This window comes from Rattus norvegicus, chromosome 18 (assembly GCF_036323735.1).
Source record: "Rattus norvegicus strain BN/NHsdMcwi chromosome 18, GRCr8, whole genome shotgun sequence".
NCBI lineage: Eukaryota > Metazoa > Chordata > Mammalia > Rodentia > Muridae > Rattus > Rattus norvegicus.
In genome coordinates, this window is record NC_086036.1 from 27915740 (window position 1) to 27936377 (window position 20638).

At 50.8% G+C, this 20638-nt stretch overlaps 1 protein-coding gene across 7 annotated transcripts in view; it reads right to left on the reverse strand.

The window, feature by feature from the left end:
- The window catches only part of Nrg2 (neuregulin 2), a 181961-nt gene that overhangs the window by 25162 nt on the left and 136161 nt on the right, over window positions 1-20638 (reverse strand). For all 7 annotated transcript variants that reach the window (NM_001136151.2, XM_063277502.1, XM_063277501.1 and 4 more), the window contains exons 2-3: window positions 13116-13287; window positions 6521-6639 (exon numbers count right to left, since the gene is read on the reverse strand). In NM_001136151.2, the coding sequence (NP_001129623.2) occupies window positions 6521-6639; window positions 13116-13287 (291 nt within the window). The remainder of the gene's footprint in view (window positions 1-6520; window positions 6640-13115; window positions 13288-20638) is intronic.

Here is a 20638-nt window from a genome sequence, read left to right on the forward strand (position 1 = left end):
AGGCGCTTGGCACCCTCAATGTTTAGACATGTAGGGAGACAGATGGGGCGTGGGGGACTGGAGTGTACACACAGCACTGCCTCTGTATATGTCTGAGGAGCTCGCAGATAAAACTCAGCAGGCCGGCTCCCACCCTCCTCTCAGCCCCGTGCCTGTTGCAGAGTTGGCATGTCAGGCCCCACCCCTGCTGAGGTCTCCTCTAGGGCTCCACCGCAAACCCAGCTGGGACCCACATGCTGGCCAGGCAAAGGAAGCTTTTTACTGGTGTTTGCTCCAACTCTGGGTCATAGAGACCCAGGAAACTAAGAAAGGGACAGACAAGAGACAGGAGTGCGGTGACCATGCCTGCAAGTTATAAAGTCCAACACTGGCAGAGCCTGGAGTCTCGAGGGCTTAGAGGTTGTCTTGCCCTTTGCTTACGCCTCGAAGGAGGAGTGAGAAAGACAATGGCGGAGTGCCTGTTTAGAGCTGCAGTTGTGTATTCCCTTGTGAGAGAACATGTCAGCACCAAGGCGAGCAGATGAATGTGGACCACAGCCTGGGGCTTCCCAGGGGCCTTGGCAAAGCCTGAGGAATCTTGGCCTGGACCTGCCAGGCCTAGCATGGCTTCCCTGCAGCAATGGTGGCAGAGACCTCCTGCTGTCCTGGCTTCATTGTTGTTCTGCTAGGTTGAGAGTGGATAGCAATGAGGATGCTGGTGTCAGGGACCACAGAAGGGAGATGGAGGCCACCTAGTTGTGATATATTGGGTCTGGGTTGCCAATACCATAGCATGGGGCTGATGCCAGTGCTCCAGAAAGGCAAAAGAGCATAATGGGGGAGATAGCCATTGATGTCAGGGAAGAGTGGCCACAGGCTTCCCCACCTCTTCTGACAGGGTAAGGCTTTCCCAAGCACAGCTGTACTGGTCGTAAAGCCACGGCACAGGGAGGTGTGTGCCCCATAGAAGGTGTCAGGCCATGTGTCCTCACACTGGTCTGGCACTCACAGGTTCTTATTCCCTTGTAAACACATCTGTACTTGGCCACTGCTCTCTTGCACTTGGAGAAGCAAAGGTGGAAGAGGGCTGCTCTCTTGACTTCTCGATTGGGATGGCTGGCAGACACCCCAAATCCAGTCTGTCCAAACTGGCCTCCCAGTTATCTGTCTCAACCCCCTCCTTAGTCTTCCCTATGTGTGTGAGCCCCAAAGTCCTAGGGAGCACTTTCCATTTCTTCTTTATCTTTACTGCTATATGCACACCTCCAGGGACTGCCACTTCCTGCTTCCTTCCCTGGTCCGGTTCACTGTCACTTCTTCCTCTGGTGACCTTACTTACTGGTCCTCCTGACTCACACTTACCTTCACCCTGGCCTATTTGCTCGAAAGCTGCCACTGTGGTTCTTAAAATATGTAAATTGTGTCAACCCTTCCCATGATCATGGTCCTTTAGTGGTGTCCCTATAAATGAGTGTAGTCACAATAAAGCCCCCAGCCCCTCGTCAGGTCTAATCTGGGTCTCATTGCCCTTTCTGTTCCTTTTTATCCTGTTCTCTCCACATATTTGACTACACTAATTTCAGGTGTAGTCAGGTGTCTTGCTACCCAGGACCTATGAAATATCAGTGCCTCAATGTAGCCTCTCTGGGCTTCTCAAGATGGCTACAACCCCTATATTCTCTGTTTGCTGCTCAAGCTTCTGCTAGTAGCATTCATTCTAAGCTGATTGAGGAACCAAGTGTGTCATCTAACTCTTCCACCAGAACCCAAGCTGCTTGGGGCATGGCCACATCTGTGGTGTTTTACTGAACCCCACCATCTAGAAAAGACAAACGTTTGACCCAGAATAGGTGCTTAACATTTGTTGACAGAGCGAATGAACAAGCACATGTCTGATTCTTGAGGGGAAAGTGCACTCTGCTGTGTCCATGGGCCCCGTCTAATGTCCTTACCCTGGCCTTGGATATCTTTTCTGTGAGATGCTGTCTCCTCAAAGCCACCATGAGGTACTAATTCACACTTACTAAGAGGGCTAGAATGGTGGATCAGGAAAATAACAGTTTGTGGAGAGGACCATGGAGGCTTGGAACCCTGGGAATGTTTGGCCGCCTGGCTGCTTAGGCATCTAGTCAAGGAGTTCTTAAAAAAAAAATTAAAAATCCTCAGAGTTACCATGTACTCAAGAAATTCCACTCATGGGTGTATCCTTAAGACTGAAGATGTGTGTTCGTACAAACACCTGGACATGAATGTCCGCGGAAGTGTTATTCATCAGCTCTGCTGTGCCAATGGTCCACATGAGTCAGCAATTCAGACCCGTTGAATGGGTGAATAAAAATACAGTACATTCACACACCGGAATATCATTTTACCATAAAAGGAATGCCCTCATACATGCTACAACATGGATGGGCCTTAAGGTATGTGAGGGCCGCTTATTATACGGTTATATTTATATAAAATGTCTACTCTGAGCTGATCTGCAGGGGCAGAAAGCTAGAGTAGCGGCTGTGGCCCTGGAGGGAGGAGTTTCTGATGTGATGATGAAAATGTCCTAGAATTAGTGGGGATGCTTACATAAGTTGGTGACTATACTGAAAACCACTGAATCATACTTTAAGAGGGCAAATTTTATGGTATGAAAATTATATCTAAAAATTAATTAAAATCATGCCCAGAAGGGGAAAACTCAGGGAGCTGTTGCTACGAGTATCTTGGTGCAGCTGTCCCAGACCTTCAGAAGAAGATGAAATGGGACAGAGGCTGCTGCCTCAGCTCCAGCTGCTTTCTACAAGCATGGGCAAACTTCTTCCTCTCTTTAAGGTTCAGTTGTTTTGGGCTATCCAGGGCTCACCTTGCTGTGCAAATGGCTCCTTTTCATTTGGCTCAGGTGTCCATCTCCCCTAACCCTACTTTGTTTGTTGGGAGAGGCATACACTTCCAGACCCAGGACTTTACCTTCCTGTCATCTGAGGTCCTATGCTGGGAACTGTGGTTGTGACTCTCTGATCTTAGAGCAGGACTGTGCTGAATACAACGGGTGCTCGTGTGTGCATGTGTGCATAGATGTGTTCAACCAGCTATCCCTTGACCAGAGGCCTCTACCACATGCACTCAGTCCTGGACCTCATGCCAAACCTGCGTGCCCTGTGCTCTATATCCTGGGACAGTTCCGAGTCCCCTCACTTGGGATGGGCTTCTGGCTTCTGTAAGGTGGAAGGAGATTGCACCATGCACACTGTTTTGTCACAAACTCTGCCTATGTCCTGCACACTCCTCTTCCCTGTCAGCCCTAGAAGCTCCTGTGAGACCCAGAGCTGTCACTTCCAGAGGGCCTGCTCTGACCTGGGAAGGACTATGGCTCCACCCTAAAGAAGAGGTAGGTAGCCATCCAAGAGTGGGACGATGCCCTTTGATGCCCTACTCCTGTGGCCCTATTCCCCTTGGGGCTGGGCGAGCCATGCCAACCAACCCACCTTGGGATGAGTCACTGGGGGCAGGCAGAGCAGCCCGCTCGCTGCCTGCCCTCCACCCCCTCCTCAGGGCGTGGTTGGGGCAGATCTGCTGCGTTCCGCAGGTAAACAAGAAATCCATGCATCTCTGCCTGGGAAAATGGTCGTGACTATTTCTTCACATCAAGAGTAGTCTGGCCTGCCGTGGACTGGACAGGACAGCAGAAAAGGTGTGCACGGTGTATGTGAGGATTCCTGTGTACGTGTTGGCGAGGTGCAGATGACAGCCTCAGCAGCAAATCCACAGTCCCGGGAGTTTAGGAGAAGGCGAAGACCTCGCATGGCTCAGCCTATGAGGGGAAAGCTGTGGGACACAGAGCTAAAGGAAACCCTGCACATCTCAGAGCTCTTCCTATCTCCCGGGCCTCTGCTCTCATGCCAGGCTGCAGACAGGAGGCACTGGAGCCTGTGGGCAGCTGGGATCCCAGCTCTGTGTGAGACGCATGCGCAGTCCAAGCCTGCTGCACGGCTGCACACAGCATGCTGCAGGCCGAGGGGGGCATCTCAGGCTGGGCTGGTGCTTACTAGACCCCAGCCCTGTGCATCAGAGAGGGCACAGCTATGGGGTTCTACACGGGAACCCTTCCCTGTTCTGTGTGCCTCACTTAGTGAGGTGGTGGTCCCACAGGGCCACTTCTCAGGGTGCTCTGCCTCTTTACGGTCCTGCACACAGATAAGCCTGGTAAAGACGGTGGCCCACCCACCACAGTAACCAGGCCAAGTGTGCATATGACCTTGGCAGGATGACCAAAACGCCATTCTCCTGCCTGTCCCAGGAGAACACAGGGATGGGGGCTGGCTGAGATAGAACTATCTGAGGCAGGTGCTTTCTCTTTCCACTCTGCTCCCTCAATACAAGAGGTGGAAAGCAAGAAACCAACCCACTGCCAGGTCTTGAACTCTGTTCCATCTGGATCTAGACTACCTCTGGATTTCCTGGTTTCATGAGTTAATAAATGAACTCCTTAAGGTCGGTTTAGGTTGGACATGTTAATTCTAACCCAGAAAGTCTTTATTAATAAAATGGGAAACCCAGAGCCTGCGGTGGATCAGAGGATGCCTACTCACTATGACAGAGATGGCAAATGCTAAGCCCAGGCACATCCCCCTTTGGGACAGTTCGAGGGTAACCCCATCCAAGTACCCACCTCTGTCACCCTTCTCCAGCCAGGAAACAGGGGAGGCCACAAAGGCCTCAGGATAGCCCTTTCTTTTTTAAAATTAAAAAAGCATATTGGAAGCTGGGTATATCAGCACATGCCTTTAATCCCAACACTTGGGAGGCAGAGGCAAGTGGATCTCTGCGAGTTCAAGGCCAGCCTGGTCTAAACAGTGAGTGTCCAGATAGCCGGGGCTAAGTAGAGAGACCTCGGCTCAAAAAACAAACAAGCGAACAAGTAAAGATACTGAATTCGGGCCGTGCACACGCTAGGCAAGAAGCCTACCACTGAGCTACCTTGCTAACCGTAGGTCGGAATTTCTTTAATATAACATTTAGCAGCTGCCTATTGTGAGGCAAGCATTGTGCTAGGCCCCTGAAGCCAGAGGAGGAAACAGGTCCATGGAGTGCCACAACCAGTGGCAATGACTTCTACACTATTGAGCTCCATCAGTTACAAGCTGACTGTGAAAATGTGCAAACTTTCTGAGCCTCTGCTAAAGAAGGGTCAATGAGAGAAAACAGAGTCTGGCTCAGTAAATAGTAGATGTGACCAGAAAAACCAGGGGACTGCATTGCCCCTGTTTTCTTTGCTCTCATGAGGCTCCTCTTGGACAGGGCAGCCAAAGCACAGAGCACATCCAGCAACAGTGTGGGGCTTACGGCATTCAAGAGATGCCACCAGACCATGCTGGGTCAAGGGGTAGCCCAGGATTGGTTTTGGATCTCGACACTGTAATGAGCAGAGGGGTAAAGGTCAAAGCTCCTGTGGTTTGAAAGGATATGGATGGGGTGGGTCAGATGGGGAAGGAGCAAGAGCTTGCTGAGGCCCCATTGGAAGGGTTTGACTTCCAAAATGCACTATAAAAGGCCATTGTGCTGACGCATGTGAGTGATGGTGAAGCCCGAGGTATGTCTGCCCCTGAGGTAGGGATGGGACTGAAGGGACAGGTGTGAGAAAGATCTAGACTTGGACTTCTGTGACACAGTGGCATGAGAGCGCAAGAAACCTGAGACTGGGGGATGTGGTGTCTCTCATCATGGGGCAGATGGGGTCTGGGCTAACTTGGGGCCTAAGTAATGCTGCAGGTTCCTCTTTAGATTGGCACTTCAAGGCTGGGCTGTGGTAATATACTCAGGGGGTTACATCCCAGGGTCAGAGCCAATGCAAGGGACAGGACATGGTAGGCTCAGTCTGTGGGTGCCCAGCTCAGACAGGGAGGAAAGGTGACTTTCTAGGCCCCAAACCAGGGCCTGACAGGACAACCCAGCAGAAAGGTGTTCTATTCTGGTACTGCGTCAGACACTGTGAGTCAGTAAGACAAACAATTCTGAGTCCCCCACTTTGTAAGTCTTAAGAGAGGGGGTAAGGTCTGTGAGGCAGGTCTGTTATCCCTAAATGGAGGCTGCCCACAGGCCCCAGGCACTCAAGCCTCCCACCCTCAGGCCTGGCTCAGGTGTCTAACAAGGCAGCTGGCAACAGGCAGGCAGCTCACACCCACCCCAGGCCTGTCTCTTCCCCAGCCTCGCTCCTGACAGCCCAGCCTCGCTCCTGACAGCCGAGCCTCTTATAATTGTCTTCTAAAAATATCCTTACCCCAACCCCTACCTCTTGATTTCAAAATATTTAGTTTTTGGGGTATTTAAAATGAGAGCTGGCGGCTCTTCCAGGCCCAGATAACAAAACTAAACATTTATGCTTTGACTGCATTTCTCTGATTCAGCTGAGATCTTGGGTTTGATATGCAGCAACAGGAGGGAGGGGGCTGAGCGCAAGATAGATCATGTGCTGGTCTCCTGAGGGCTGAGGGGCAGCCGATCCACTACGCCAAGTCCCCCAGGACCCTTCTCTCTCTTGAGGGACACCTACCACTGTTGACATGGAGCCGGCCCCTCACAGTGTCCTTCCCAAGGATGTTCTCAGCCTCACAGACGTACTCTCCAGCGTCCTCCACCTTCACTTTGTTGAACTGTAGCCGTGAGTTCTTTCTGGTTTGGAAGAGGAAAGAGGGAGAGAGGTGTAAGCCAGGGCTGCCAGAGCTTAGCAGTCACCGAGTGGTCACGTTACGTCACCAACGTGTGTGTAGGTTGGGTGAGAGGAAGGTCCCTCAGGCCAGTCTTTCTGGAGTGCAGGTGGTATGATAACTCCTGGAGCTGGGGGAGAATCAAACCTTTGGAGCTACACGGGGTGCATATAGCCAGAGCACACATATTCTAAATCTGTGACTCTTCGCAACTCCTTTCCTGTGGCTGGGTTTCTTTGTATCATTCTTCTTGGGGAAGAATGCCAGGCCCCTTAGGAAGTCACATGGCCGTATCTCTCATTCTCAGCTGCCTTTGTGGTCTGTAGAAGTGGCAGATTGTCACTGTTTTGAGTTATGGTTTGAATGTGTCTCTCAAAGTCCACTGGTCCCCACTTCCCCACTCCAATGGTGCTCCATGAGGACGCACGGTATGGAAAAGGCCCTCAGACCCTCATACTCGAGTTCCCAGCCTCTGCAGCTGTGGGCCAAATACATCCCCACTGTTTTCAAGTGAGCTCATGGGGTATTCCATTAGAGCAGCAGCATGGACCCCAATCCTTGGTACCTGGGAGAGTGCTGGCCTGATGGCTTCCGTGGCAACTGTGTCAGGGTACCAGTCTGAATCTGAGGCTCTCTCCTCCCATCCACTCAGCCTTGCTATTGCGGGGCCCTCTGTAGCTGCTCCAAGAGACTTTTGTTTAATTCCTTCCAAGTACCTCCCAAGACCATGTACTCCAGGGCATGGGGCCTCAGGGCCAATCAGGGTGTTCTCTTCTTACATATGGGGAGACTGAGCCTTAGAGGGCTTTCGAGTTGCTGATGGACACAGCAAAGCAAAGCAGAGGTAGACCAGGAGCTGAGGTCCGTGATGATAGCAGCTAGGGCTGCCCCTTCATCTGGTCTCATTCTTGAGTGGTCTGAGGCCAGGTCCTAGCAGCCCCTCCTCCACACTGTGACTCCAGAGCCTGTGGCTTCAGAACCAAATCTCTGCTGCACTCTCAAAGCTTCCTTACACCTACTCTGGGGCATCTGGCTCTACAAGGCTCTGTTCGCAGCTCCCAACCCTTCCTGCATTGGATGTTCTCTGGGGTACAGAAAGTGTTCTGGATAAAGCCAGGGAGTCCCAGTAAAGGCCATAGTGCCTTTACATGCTGTGATCTCCTCTTCTTTTTAGGAGCAGATTAAAAAGCCAGACTCCTTGCATACCAAGAGCCCCAAAGGAAAGGAAAACCATGACATTGCTAGGACAAGGACTGGAACGGGGGACAGGGGATGGGGGGAAGGAGGGGGCACGAGAGAGATGAGCTTCTCCCTTGCCTCTTCCCAAACACCCCCTCCCACATTCCATGGGATCGCTACAGACTAGCAGACCTTGCTGCACTCATGACGGCCTCACCACTATGGTGAGAGTGGCGGCCTAGATATCCTACCCCTCCTACTCTGCCTAAGTGATCAGTTCCTCATTGCAGCCTAATTAGCGGCTCCAGGTTCTCACTTCTCTGGGTCAAAGCTTCCCTCACTTCCTCGAACACTGGATAGACAGGGAAGGGGGTGTGCCTGCTGAGGGCAAAAAAGTTCATGCTTAGGGGGCCCAGAGCCAGTCAGCTCCCCATGGTCACCCACAGCTGCGAAGTTAGTTGTAGCAGAACAAGGCAGAGGATCTAAGGAGCAGCAATGAGACTTGTTGGGATGTCTCCTACCCACGGGAGCACCAGACCAGGATCAAGGGGGGCAGGACTTGGCAAAGGACCCCTTTTTGGGTAACTGGTGGTAACAATTTTCCAGTGTGGCAGGTATCTTGGTTTACTGGGGCCTCAGAGGTCTCAGGGAAGTGGATTCCAAAGCTACAGCTGAGGATGGACCCTGAGGGTCTCTCAGGCCCTGACGTTGCTGGGACTCTGCACCCTCCTCATCCTTAGATTGATCCATCTGTACACTGGGCTTCAGGGACCTCTCCTGGTCTTCCTGGCAGGCAGGCAGGCAGGATGTACACTCCTGCTGCTTCATTAGTGTGCTGACCCGGGTCTGCCCCGTAAGGGTGCTGTCCCACCCTCCCTAGCCGGTTCTCTGCTGGCAGGGACAGGATCTGGGCAGCCCCACACTTTCCTTAGTGCCTGGCTCTCCTGCCTGCCTGAGGGGCCTGTCCCAGCCTGCCCCTCATAAATAAGGGAACATGCGGTTCTGCAGGGGAGGGCCTTGCTCTGGGCTTGGGGGGCAAGTTTTCTCCTGGCTCAGGAAGGCTGGGTGACACTGCAATTTGGCGGGCACAGAGACAGACAGTCAGCTCCTATTGGGAAGGCGGTCTCGGCCAGCAGACAGAGATGCCAAGGCTGAGGTTCTGGGGCAGGCTGAGGAACTCGTGGAGGAAGGACAGAGAGAGGCTCATCAGAAAGGAGGCTCCTTGCTCTGTGCTCTGGCTCCTGGGCTGGTGAGGTGTGTGCAGCAGAGGACTGGGTAGTATGGAGAGGCAGCAGCTCTCTTGGAGTCACATGGAGAGGACCTTGGTCACAGATAATCAGAAACTCCCTATTCCTTCACAGCTGACAATCTACTGCTGGGAGCCCAAAGGACAGGACGGGACATGTGGGGACAGGGGACATTTTAGAAGGTAGCACATGGGGAAGAGGTAAAAGCGTACTTCAGATCCAAGGGAAACCTTGGGAAAGACCTGAGTAGGCCTTGTCTTTGGATTAGGTCGCCTGTGTGTCAAATGAATCTGAGGTTTAACTAGGAAGTAAATTGTTTAGAAGTTTGGACTATTCATAGTGTCCCCCGCTCATCTTCTTGAAGGATGACCTCAAACCCAAGAGAGGAGGGCCAGCCCTGGGGGTCTCGTCAGCTCCACACTGAAAATGGGTCTCTGCTTCCAGGCCTTCAGTGGGGCATGAGGATGAGGTGGGGGTTCCCTGAGGGGAGTGATAGACTTTTCAATGGTGAGATGAAGAGATGTCTGAAGTACTCTCAGAGGGGACAAGAGCTGATTGGTGGATATTCCTGAGTCACACCATTTAAGCTAGGTCTTGAAGGCCTTTGCCAGGGACAAGAGGAACAGTTTTCCCAGTACCGGGGGCAGCCTGGGCCCAAGTCCAGGGCTGTGAAAGGAAAGACCAGGTGTTGGGCCTGTAGCAGGGGGTGGATCAGCAGGGTGGTGATGTTCAGGCCAGCAAGGATTTGGGGGGGGGTCCCAAGGCTGTCATATGAGGAAGGGGGAGGGGAGGGTCTGTGGTGGGGATTATCTGTTGCAAGGAGCTTGTAGTGGGGTAAGAACTAGAATCCTAAGCAAAATGGTACAGAGTGACATTTTTTCCTCTGAAAAACGGATGGAGGCCTCTTGCTCTGCCAATTGGCCCAGAGCCTCACGCAGGCAGGGCTCACTGCTGGCTTGTTCACCAGTGTAGCCGCCACCGCTTGCTGACTGCTTGATATACAGCTAATGCTCCATATCTGCAGGTCAGCTACACCAGTCAAGCCACAGAGCAGTCTGTGGCCCAGGAGGTAACCAAGAGTATGGCAGGAAGAGTGAGAGGCCGGGGGAGGGGAGGCCAGGTGAGAAATATTTAGGGCAGGGAGGTTGTGTCCACCTGTAGAGGTGTCAAGGGGCAGGTGCTTCAGGTGTGCACAGCAGAGCAGATGACGAGGGGCAGCTGGGTTAGTGAGGGTTGGATGGAGGGGGGACTGGGGACATGCTCGGCCTCAGGAGTGGGGTCTGGGGCTCAGCTGGCAACACAGTGTAGAATTAGGGTAAAACTGCCACCAAGCCTAGAGGTGGAGGCCTGGGGTCTCAGAGACGGAAAGCTCTAGGAGGGTGGCATCACCTAGTACTGGGCAGGGAGAGAACAGGGAAGCCTAAGGGGTAGCCCAGCACCACTGGGATCTCGGAGAGAGATCCAACTCACAGGAGGGCCAGTGGAGAACCCACAGGGACAGGCAAAGCTGTCATTGTACCAAGAGCTGCTGGTGCTGCTGGGCTTAGGACCCCAGAGGTCATAGGGTGGAGGGGCTGAGGCTGTGCTGAACTGGCTGCCTTGGGAAGGCAGTGTGGGATGAGGATGAAAGGTGTAGATGAGGAGGCTGAGGAAGTGAGAGAAACAGCAGAAGCAGGGAGGACACAGCAGCCTGGGAAAGTGATCCGGAAGAGGGATCGGACAGGATGAAGTTTGCTGGGAGGAAGAGGGAGAGAAGTTAAAGTTACCAAAGAAAGGCAGGAACTGGAGGTGCTTCAGCAGAGTGCTGTGTGTGTGTGTGTGTGTGTGTGTGTGTGTGTGTGTGTGTGTGGTGTGAGGGTATGAATGTGTGTGTGTGTATGTGTGTGTGGTGTGTGTGTGTGTGTCTGTGTGTGGTGTGAGGGTATGAATTTGTGTATGTGTGTTTGTGTGTGTGGTCTGAGGGTATGAATGTGTGTGTATGTGTGTGTGCAGTGTGAGGGTATGAATGTGTGTGGTGTGTGTGTGTGTGTGTGTGTGTGTGTGATCTGAGGGTATGAATATGTGTGTGTGTGTGTGATCTGAGGGTATGAATATGTGTGTGTGTGTGTGTGTGTGTGTGTGTGTGTGTGTGTGGTGAGTGTATCATAAGGCAGGGGCATGAGGCAGTGCATTCCAAGGTCTGATGGGATGGGGATGGGAAAATGGGTACCATGTTTGGGAGCAGTGCAAAAGACAAGGGCCAGTACCTTCCCTGGAGTTCAGACCCAGGGAAATAATGGAGAAGCTGAAGGGTGACGGCACCTCCAGTCTTAGCTCCAAGAGTCCTGTCTACTTCTTTTCTTTCTTTCTTTCTTTTTTTAAAAGGTTCATTTATTTTATGAGTACACTGTAGCTGTCTTCATGCACACCAGAAGAAGGTGTCAGATCCCATTACAGATGGTTGTGAGCCATTATGTGGTTGCTGGGAATTGAACTCAGGTCCTCTGGAAGAGCAATCAGTGCTCTTAACCGCTGAGCCATCTCTCCAGCCCCCCCTTTTTTTCTTTTCTTTTCTTTTTTTTTTTTTGGAGCTGGGGACCGAACCCAGGGCCTTGCGCTTGCTAGGCAAGCACTCTACCACTGAGCTAAATCCCCAACCTCTACTTCTTTTCTAAGCTGGTACCAAGACCATAGCGGGCGTGGGGAGGAGGTAGGGGTATGGGGCTGGGTAGTTAGATTGAATTTCTTGTCAACATAAACAAGGGATATATGTCCCAAATCTGCCCACCTCTCCAATTACCACAATTCCCTTAGGAATTAACCTTCTATGGTCACAGACCTGTCCTCTAAAGCCTTCCCTCATGGCTTTTTGTGGGGCTCACTTTCTTTGGTTCAAGTCTTGGAAGGAAAGTGGAGGCAGAGTTAAGGTCCTGACACTCACTTCTCTCCTTAGGCTGCAGGCCTCCAAGGTGAGGTAAGGCGGCCTGAGCCTGAATACTCATCTAACTTTTGTGGGGTAGGCTGATGACCTTTGCTTTTATTTTGTGGTGGGTTAGAAAAACAATGGTATCTCCGAGGGGGTGGTTGCAAGCAACTTTAGGGATGAAGTCAGAAAAGGCTGAGGAGCTCCTAGAATATCTACCTAGACCTCAGACCCCACAGAGAGGTTGGGTAGAAGTGTGTTTAATGACAGACAAAGAGGAATTGCCTTTGACTCTTGGCTGTCCTGGCACCTTCTGCCCCTTGCTGGATGGATGGGTATCTTCCTCAGCCTGAAGCTTCAGGGAATGTGTATGCCATGCTCTTGAGATATTTATTTAGGATTAAGGACACTCTTCACGCAGGAGTAAGTATCAGCAGCAGACCCCCAAAGTCAGCCAATGTTCTCCTTCTACTTACTAAACTCTCATACAAATGGCAACTTGCCAACTCAGGAGATCAGCCCTTCGTATTATGTGACTTCCCAAAGACTTTCTGGAGACAAGGTCTTCACTTCAAACTGCGGATTCCGCTGTTTCTCAGATACGATGCTAGGCTTTTTTGACAATAGGGTTTCTGCTGCTAAAGACACCTTGGAGTCAAATGGCCTCCAGTCTTCAAACACAAAAACGGCTTCATTCTTTTTTGTGAGACAGGGTAACATCCAGCCCAAACTGGCCTCAACTTGCTACGGATCGAGGATGACCTTGAACTTCTGATCTACCTGACTCCACCTCCCAAGTGCTGAGATCAAAGGCATGTGCCAACACACCTGGTTTTATGTGCTGCTGGGTTTGAACCCAAGGCGTTGTGCGCGCTAAGCTCTATCTACTGAGGTGCATCCCCAGCCCTGGGAATTGCTCCACTCTGATCAGTAGTGTGGAATCTCAGGGCAGGGCTGGCACAGGGGACTCAGCAGTCAGGGGAGCATTGGGTGTGGCAAGGAAGGGATGCATAGAGGGGACCTGGCTGGTCCCACGGTTGAGAACACCACTCTGGTCCTCCCTTCTAGGACCGGCAGCTGGGGAGACGGAGGGAAGGTAATGCTACTACTCACCTGCCGTTGCCATACTTGATGCGAATGTCACGACTCCGGTTGAGCTCCTTGCCGTCCTTGAACCATCGATAGGAGGGCTGGGGGTTCCCCGCCGCCGCCTCACACTTGAGCGACTGCTTCTCGCCCACCTCTCCTGTCTGACTCTTCATCTTCTTCAGCTTGGGCCGGGTTGCTGCAGGAAACAATGCAGGTGAGTGAGTGTCGGGGTGGTGGGAACAGTGCCAGGCATGGGCAGTAAGAGCCACCATCTTGAGGCTGGAGCTGGGGAGACCAGAAGCCACCTCTCCTGGCATTTTTCTTTAGTCCAACTCAACCCACATTTAGAGTCTGCAGTGGGAACAAGGTCCTGCTACTTCTGGACACTCCTCTGGCCCTGGGATGGTACCAAGAGCTTCACATTCGCTTGTAAAACCTTCACAACTTCCATGACTTCACTGCAGTGTTTAAACCCATTTATAGACAGGGAAACTGAGTCTTAGAAGAGTGAAGTCACTTCCCTGAGGGCCAATAATGGACATGAGGTTCAAATGCAGATCATGACCTCAGTTCTCATGACTTAACTCCTGTCTTCCCTCCTCTTCGTCTCCCCTTCCCTACCAGACTTATCCTGGGCCCGGAAGACACAAGAAGACAAGATGGTAGACTCAACTATCACTCCCAGAAAGGCCAGCCTGGCAAGGGCACTGTAACCTGGTATTGCTGTTGCAGCACGGCACCTGGCATTAGGGGTGGTAGAGCCCAGAGGGCAGTCTTAGTCCTAACCCTTGGATCAGGGCTCAAGCAGCTAAGAGCTAGAGAAGGAAACAAGCAGAAAGCTTTGCTTGAAAATGCTTTGTTGCAGGGGCCAGAGAGATGGCTCAGCGGTTAAGAGCACTGCCTACCCTTCCAGAGGTCCTGAGTTCAATTCCCAGCAACTACATGGTGGCTCACAACCATCTGTAATGGGGTTTGGTGACTTTTTCTGGTGTGTTTGAAGACAGTGACAGTGTATTCACATACATTAATTAAATAATCTTAAAAAACAAAAGATGTATTTTTAAAAAAAGAAAATGCTTTGTTGGGCTAGCTACAAGAATAGACAACTGGTTCAGTTTAGGACAAAACAATGAGTAAACACAAGTAAACAAAACTGTTCACTGATACACATACTCATCCCCCCCAAACACACATATCTATGTACACACACACACACACACAGACAGACACACACACACAGACAGACACACACAAACACACACAGAGAGATACACACACACACACACAAACACACACACAGAGATAGACACATAGACAGACACACACAGACAGACAGACACACAGAATCTTTAACAAAATGGGACCAGTGCCAGTAACATGATCCTTTCATTTAAAGAAACAATATAACCCTTCACCGTGGTTTTCCAAATCACCAACATTCTCAAAACCTAACCTGCAAATGTCTTGAGAGATGAAGACAGATCATTACTCAAGAAAAGAATTCTGCAGTGAAGCTGGTTTGGGGGCCATGTGGATGGATGGACGTAGTCCTTCCTTCACCCTGGTCTGACTGAGTACGGGCTTTCACATATGCCTTTTGGAATCCTTTATTCTGTGGAATAAAGTTCTATATCATGACTTACATGTGTATATGTGCACAGATACATATTTTAATATATAATATAGTCACAGTTTTCAAATGTAAGAAGGATATATATTTTATAAAACAAACTTCCCTCTAGCTTCTCAGAATTGCCAGTGGGTAACTAATTCTATCAGTTTCTTTGCTATCCTTTTGGAGATCTTTTATGTGTACAAAAAATATTTCCCTGGCACTCACACACATATTTTTCTACAGAATCACTTTTCACACTTGCATAATATTCCTGTGTGGGTGTATCATAATTTATGTAACTTATTGCTGTCAGGAGGCACTTAGCATGCCCTCCCATGCTTCCATTACAGATCAACCCCTGAGGGCCGGCTCTGTGGCTTGGTTCCTGCACACATCCAGGAGACTCAAGACTGCCTGACTTCTAGTCTAGGTCTGGCCACTTGTTAGCTTTGTGTCCTGAGGTCACTGACCTAATTCTTATCGGCCTCACTCTTTCTCATCTGCAAACTACAGGAGATAAAAAGAAGCCCTTACCTTTCGGGATGCCTATGAGACAGTGCATGGAGAGCCTGGCATGGGGGGGGGGGCACTTAATGAAGGCCATTATCGCTGTGCACAACCATTTCCTAAGGCAATCTTCCTAAGAGTGGGGCTGCTGCGTCAAAGGCTACTCAACCTTCCTCAGCAACAACTCCCACAAAAGTCATTTTGTTCTGCCACATTGACTCCCCTGGAGAAGCTGTGCCAATCCACACGGCTCCTCCTCTGAGTGACAGGGCCTGTTTTTTTCCACACCCTCACCATCCTGCGGCACTATCTCCCCTTTAATCTCTATCAATTAGCGACAGATAAGGCCTCTTTGTAGCTCTGCTTTGCATTCATTTGCTCGCTGCTGAGGCTGAGCGGTTCCTATAAGTGCATCCGAGGTGGCTCTTCCTTTGGAATTGCCCGTTCACGCCTGCAGCCTGATTTTCAACTGAGTGCTGTCTGGTGGATTTGCAAGGGTGCTCCAAAAGTATTAAGGCCACAAACCTTCCATTACAACGTCTTCCCTCAGTTATCTGCTTCTTGCATTTTAAAATGCCTCATTGGCAGGCCTGCCTATACTTCCCTTCCTCATTTTCCCCTCCTCCCTTCCTCATTTGTACCAAGAGAAGTCTGTGCATTAGGCTGGAACTCTCTGCCACTTTGTGACTCTAAGTAGGAGTCCTGCCCAGCATCTTTTTGTCCTTGCCCCATACTCTTTCATGTGCTCCAGAGTCCCTGCCACACCTCATAGTTCTTCTGAACTCTGGAAGCTAATGGGAACCACCTGGGCAGGGGTCTGGTACAGCCTGGATACTGAGAAAGAGGGCCCGGAAAGCATTCACTCGTGTGGGTTCCTTGGCTCCTTTGTATCTTTCACACATGCTGGAGTTTGTCAGCCAGTGCACATCCCAGCACTGGCCACACCCACAGCACTTCTGCACTTAGAATGGTTTCATTCTAAGGTTAACAGGTAGATGTCATCTAAGCTGGGTCTGATGCCAACCTCCACCTAGTCTAAGTGCTTTGCCATCTCGTGACTGGGACATAGCTCTTTGTGGGTTCTAAAGTGCCTGCTTTCCCTAATGGAGTGTGTTAATGTCCCTGCAGTTCTGACACCAGGGAAGTCTTATCCCCTGGCATCATAGGCTACTTTGCTCACAGCCTGACTCCAGCCAGCCACTGAGGGGTGGGAGTGACATGGTGAAAAGAAGCCATGATGATTCTGCCATCTTGTTTCTTGACTTGAGTCCCAGCCAAAAGGAGGTACAGTGAGTCAGGGACTCACATGGCTTCATGTGTGGGCGATGGGCTTGGAGTGTGCCAGACACAGGCTGTCAGCAGGCAGGACCAGAGGGCCCAAGGAACTGAGCTCCAAAGCCATGTCTTCATTATAACCCTGATATCATCACAGATACCAAGGGCCCCCTCCATCCTGTGGGAACAAACATGCCTCACTAGCCAGTTCTTGAACAACCCTGCCTAGTTCACTCACTCCACATTCATTCACTCACTCACTCACTCACTCAATTTCCAGTGAATGATTCAAGCTGCTACATGCCTCGTTCATGGGGAATAAGCTGGACAGTCTGGACTCGGGGAGTCCAACTTCTGTCAGCGACCAATAGGAAGTATGAGGTAGTGACAGCAAACTTGTGAGTTCACAGTCCTTAACAGCCTATGAAGCTGAAGAGGTGACAGGGCTATAAAGTCAGGATGAGAAGCCTGGGTTGGGCTTGGATTTTCCTTGTTTTAACTTCTTATGTGTCAGTCAGGCTATAAGTGACATACATGGGCTAGATCATGCTTGCATTGGGCAGCAGTGGTCTAAAGTGCATCATGAGAGTAACAGCACATTTGTACCATGCCGTGCTCTCCAAAGTTTTCTCTTCTAGCTTTTGGAAGATCTTCACAAGAATCTCCTGAAAGGGGAGGCTGGGCATCTTCACTAGGCTTAGTTTCTGCATCTGGAAAGTTCCTTGGTAGGTTTATTACAGAAGCTCAGATTGTAGGAAAGAAGAGTGTATACCAGGTGGCCCTTGGAACAGTGCTGGGGTTGGGGGGGCTCTGCAGCTCCATTCCTGGGCCTAGAACCTGGGCAAAGACTGGGGACCTCCCCATGATAGCCTTGGATATGTTCTGAAGGTGTCAGAGGAAAGTATTAGAGACTCAAGACAGTGGTGTTTGTGTTTGAAGTTCTTTCTTCTTCTTAGCAGAGGCAACTTCTTCCTTTGTGGCCTCCAGACATCAGAGCTAGTACCAATACCCTGGGCTCTCCTGGAACAAGGCTCAGAGATTGTTCACACAGCAGACCTCAGGCACCTAGAGACAACCCTCAAAGGGTTTCAGACATGACTGAGCTAGCTCCAGCCCCCAGCCACAGCACCCACCCCCTCTGAGCTCTATATTATGCTATGTTAGTGTGTGGGCATGGAGATCATCACATTGGGTCCAGAGAGTGTCTTGAGGTCAGAGCTGAACCAAGCAGAGGACTGAGCCCCCGGGATGGAGAGGGTTCTGCTGTCTTGTGGGCTAGCATTCACCCTCTGTCCTGTTGAGCATCTGCCAGGTTCCAGGTCTCTGGCTTTGGTCAGATAGGACTGAACTCTATGTGGAATGACCAATCCCTCTGAGTTTAGGACGTCCCCTCTGTCACTCTTGTTACATAAGAAATACATTTTGCTGTAGAAAAAAAATTGCACAATCCAAATAAGAAAAAAGGAAAACATATTAAAATCAATTCAATTATCTTCAGAGAGAAAATCCCACTGCTCATATTTTCAACTATCGCCTCCAAAACACTTCCCTCTAAAGTGCCTTAGATCCCGTTTCAGTCAACACATTGGAAGACATTTTTTCCGACTCAAGCAATACATCCATAAATCATTTTTAATGGCTGTCTAATAATCCATTGTTCGGATGAATCTGTCAAGTCATCTCCAGTGTTCTTTTGGTATTAACAACAGTGGGGTGGACTTTATCGGGTCAGCTTTGTGGCCAAGTGGAGGAATAACAGGGCCCTGAGAGATCAAAGAGAGGAGGCTTGCAAAAGCCCAGCTCAGGAGTTAGGACAAATGACAGACACTGGATAAGAGGAATTGTGTGTAGAAGAAGCAGAGGGTAATGATCAAGTCTCCCCCACCCTCCAACCCTACCAGTTGACATCAGTGGTGAGTGGATGGTCTAGGAAGGTCCTAGACTGTTTGCTCTGGGCTAAAGTCCCACACTCTTTGGGTTGGAGGAGCTCAGGGGTCCCTCCCACCAGTAGGGTCAGGGTTACTGGGGAGGGTATGGAGGAATAGCTTTTGGAAGCCTTCTAAGGACAAGAGGAAGGTCTCTCAAGGCCTACAACAAAAGCTTTTTCTGGCTAATATATTTCAAAAACTCATCAGGACACGTCTCATGTGGTATAAGTTGGGCCATGGGGTTTCTGGTGGCTTCTGCTTCCTACCACCTAGTGCCAACCAGAGCATCTGGCCTGTATCTTTGTGACGGGCCATCTCCAGAGAGCACCTCATTAAAGATAGCAACCCAGAACTACAGCCCGCTCCTTTCCCAGCCTGGAGGCCAGGAGGCGCTGCTGCCAGCTGCTTGACCTCATTCCTCTCTCTCTGCAGTGGGCGGTGGGTGTGGAGCACAGAGATCTGAGAGTGAGACAGACAGGCCCTGGCCAGGAAACCCAGTTGGGGAGACCTGGCCCCACCTCCCCCCTTCCAGAACCAAGGGCAGGGACACTGGCCTCTTAAAAGAGTTAATGGCCCTCCCCTTATGACTAAGACTCAGCACTCCCCTTTGCAGCTAACACCTGGAGACAATGCGGCCAGCCTGCCTGGCATCAAAGTCTCCTTCTGCCCTGCTGCTGACAGGCTGTGGGCTGGCCCCCTCCCCACCCCTCTCCCACCTACAAAGTGACTGCAACCTATTCGATGTTAATTACAGACTCCAAGTTCAAATGAGAAAAGAAAAAAACAAAACAAAACAAAACAACCTTCAACTCAAAACATGGCTGGATCAAGTGGGCACCCGGGATGTGCTCTGTGAAAGGGACACTTGAGTGTCCTTTCAGTCTGCCGAAGGGCTGTTCAATGCCCAAAGGTTGGTCTCACAGAAAAATTGGATATCTACTTGGGTTCTGTTTTTTTATGGGCCATGTGTCCCTAGACAAGCAGGCCCAGCCTGGAAACTGATCTTACTTTACCCTCTTCCTATTTCTATCCAACAGGCCTGTGTTGTGCCAGCATCAGTTCAGGAAGACAGCGCAGGACAACTGTCCTACCCTCATCCCACCCAGTGCTCAACTTCCTCCATAGGCTTTCCATGGGGGCTGGAAAAGGTAAAAGACTCCAGGAAAGTCACTCTCCCTGCACCAGTGGAAGCCTACTGGTGCCTAGGCACCCCAGCTGTAAGGTGGAGGAGAAGGCCAGGGTTGCTAGAAGGTTTTGAGGAGTGCAAATGGCCAACTGAGATGATTCTGCCCTAGAACAGCCCCTGCCTAGCCAGAAATGCCAACCTCAGACACTGAGACAGCTGAGTGCTACATTCACCCCCTCCCCAGCCCCCATGCCAACACCCCAAGATTACCAGTGGCTTTCCCAGGACTTTGCTGTCAGCCAGTCTTCTTAGCTCAGGTGAAGTCACAGGTCTGTGAGGCAGAGATGGGAGTCTGAGGGGAGCTACTGTGGGTGGGAAGATGGCACAAGTGTCCAGAGCACAGACCCCACAGACTCTCGCATGCTTTCTCAGACACCTAGTGCCTCACAGATGACACATGGCAGCCAGAGCTGGGAGAGTGGTACCGAGGGCATTTCAGCTGGTTATGAGGGGAAAGCCTTCTGGGAGAAGAGAGCCACAAGGGTGTCACAGAGGCCAAGGTCTCACTCTCTCAGTTTTGTACCGAAGGCCTTAGGTAGGCTGCCTAGTTTCCTGGGGCTTCAGTTGCCTCATTTGCAGATCATGCTTGCTTTCTTTCTTCTTTTCTTTCTTCCTTTCTCTTCCTTCCTTCCTTCCTTCCTTCCTTCCTTCCTTCCTTCCTTCCTTCCTTCCTCCCTTTCTTCCTTTCCTTTTTTCTTACAGAAGCTTCTGGTCTCCCCACCTCTTTAGTGGCTGGAAGCCGAGGTACGAACAGAGCAGATATGACAGCCCTGAAGGCCATTACCATCTGCCTAAACCCTGTTTAACCTGCCTGCTGGGGAAGGCTGGTCTTTAAACAAAGTCTTAGGCTCTAGTCCAGGAGAAGCCAGCATGGAAACTGCCTAGTGTAGAAGGGCTAGGGCAGGGATGACTTGGGGAACTCAAGAGGGAAGAAGAGAGGACCCTAAAGCCTTTGTCTTCTTTGGGGTGACTCTACCTCTCCCTCCTCAGTCTGTATAGGGAAAGTTGTCTGGGTCTTGGGGAATTCAGGGGTCAT